General features: G+C 18.7%; 1 protein-coding gene across 1 annotated transcript; it reads right to left on the bottom strand.

The window, feature by feature from the left end:
* Positions 1 to 914: 914 nt before the first annotated feature.
* PGAL8A_00065900 (Plasmodium exported protein, unknown function) lies at positions 915 to 1,703 on the bottom strand (the record flags this gene model as incomplete). Its single annotated transcript, XM_028669976.1, has 2 exons — positions 915 to 1,409; positions 1,512 to 1,703. 2 exons carry the CDS (start codon positions 1,701 to 1,703, stop codon positions 915 to 917), a joined length of 687 nt encoding a protein of 228 aa, XP_028525777.1.
* Positions 1,704 to 2,113: the final 410 nt, after the last annotated feature.

Raw genomic sequence — 2,113 nt, 5'->3', positions numbered from 1 at the left:
TTTGTTTGTTCAGTACTCTAGCAAAGTCACCGAGCACCCACTTAAGAAAGCATACAGAGATAAATATTCATTATTATAATTATGAAGTAATTATTGTTACTTTTTGATAATTTCAATTTCTTTTAAAACTAATTAATGAAAAAAAAACTATTTTTTTAAATGTTTATGGAATTGAATTACCTATTATATTTGTAATAAATTTCTATTATGCAATATATTAATTAATAAATATTATACAAAAAAAAAAAAAAAAATCATCCATATAAATTCACTAAGAAATTATTAACATATTTTCATATTCAATTCGGAATAAAAATTAAAACTTCAAAATTAAAAATTAAAATGTGATTTAAGGCTAGAGTATGAAAATGCTTGTATTATTTTCATCATAGAATCACAAATTAATTCACCAATTAGACATAGCTATATCTATTATAATTTCACAATGGGAATTAAAGTATCTATATAATTATCTATAAGATATAGGTTATATGTGAATTATGTATCATTTAATTTATGTTAAAATATATTACAATATATTTCATATTAGAAAGTTTTTCTAGAACTTAAATATGAATTTTTTAAAGAAGCATATTTCTTCTAATTATTTTACAATATTAATTTAATTAATAAAAAAATAACACATTATATATATCAAAAGGTAATTCATCATATATTAAAAGTTTACTATAACGGACAAACTAAAAGAGGAAATTTTGAAGAATCAATAAATAATGTATCTTTACTTGCAAAAAATCTAATTTTTACATATAATCCAATGAATAAATTAAACTTACCTATTTATAACATTATGTTAGAAGTCATAATAATATTTAAGATATTGTTAACTTCTATATCCTGAAATTTTCTTTTAGAGGACTATTTTTTTTAAAAAAATTATTCATAATTTGCTTTTACATATTATTGCTATTTGATTTTAAATCCAACAAAAGGATTGAATTTAATACAAGATATAAAGAAGTTACTATATTGGACCCGTTAACATATTTATTATCCTTCTCACTAGAAGAAAGTGCTATAATAGATAGTGTCATTGACAAAATTGGTAATGCAACAATAGAAACTATGTTAAATATTCTCAAAAAACTTTTGTACTTTTGCATTAGATTCAAACTATTTACTTTTTTATTGCTTTCTCTCTTTTTCTCTACTACATTATCATTTTCTATTTTTATTATTTCCTTTTTATCCTTTTCTTCCTCTTTTAATTCCAATTTTTCAACTTTTGTATTATTTTCTTCTAAATTTGTTTGTATATTCGATGAACTTACTTTTAATTCTTCCTTTGTTGGTTCTATTACTTCCTTACCTTCTGCTAAAGATCTTTTAGATCCTAAATCTAATTTGTTTTTTAGGTTGTATTTATCATTCCATGATCTGTAATTGTACTAAAATAAAAATAAAACGATAAATATTTAAAATAAAAATTTTAATTTAAAAAAAACAATAAAAAATAAAAAAAAAAATTTAAAAGTTTTATTATCATCTACATTTTCACAATAAAGTAATATCCAAATTAGTAGAGTAAATAAAGAAATTTTTATAAAAAAAAATAACTTGTTTATTTTCCCTCTTTTATGATATTTTTTTAAAGTTGAAATATCTTCAATAACAAAATTTTCCTCTGTATGAGAATTGCATCTCGAATTTAAAATAAAATTTGAATTAATATAATCTCTCATGTTTATTATCTTTTATTTAAGAAGTGAAATATGTTTTTAATAAGAAATAAGTTTTTATAGTTACTTTTTTATTTTTATATAAGTTTTTATATATTTTTAGATATAATTAATATTCCTAATTTATTAAAAAATAAAATAATTAAAATATAAAAAGTAAAAATAATATATATTAAAAAATTCAAGAAAAAAAGTTTCTATAAAGATATTTTGCTTTAATTTTTATTATAAAATTTTGTAAATATGTTATGTACAAATATTATTAAAATATAATCAATTAATAAAATGTTACATATATACACTGTATCTAAGATTAGTAATTGAGCATTTCCTCTCGTTTTTTTCAAACAGAAAACTCCAAAAATACAAATTACGCATTTATCTTCAAAAAAAAAAAAGAAGGAGAGGATAAA

Source organism: Plasmodium gallinaceum (assembly GCF_900005855.1).
Source record: "Plasmodium gallinaceum strain 8A genome assembly, contig: PGAL8A_v1_52, whole genome shotgun sequence".
Classification (NCBI taxonomy): Eukaryota; Apicomplexa; class Aconoidasida; order Haemosporida; family Plasmodiidae; genus Plasmodium; species Plasmodium gallinaceum.
This window is presented reverse-complemented; position numbering and strand designations above follow the sequence as displayed.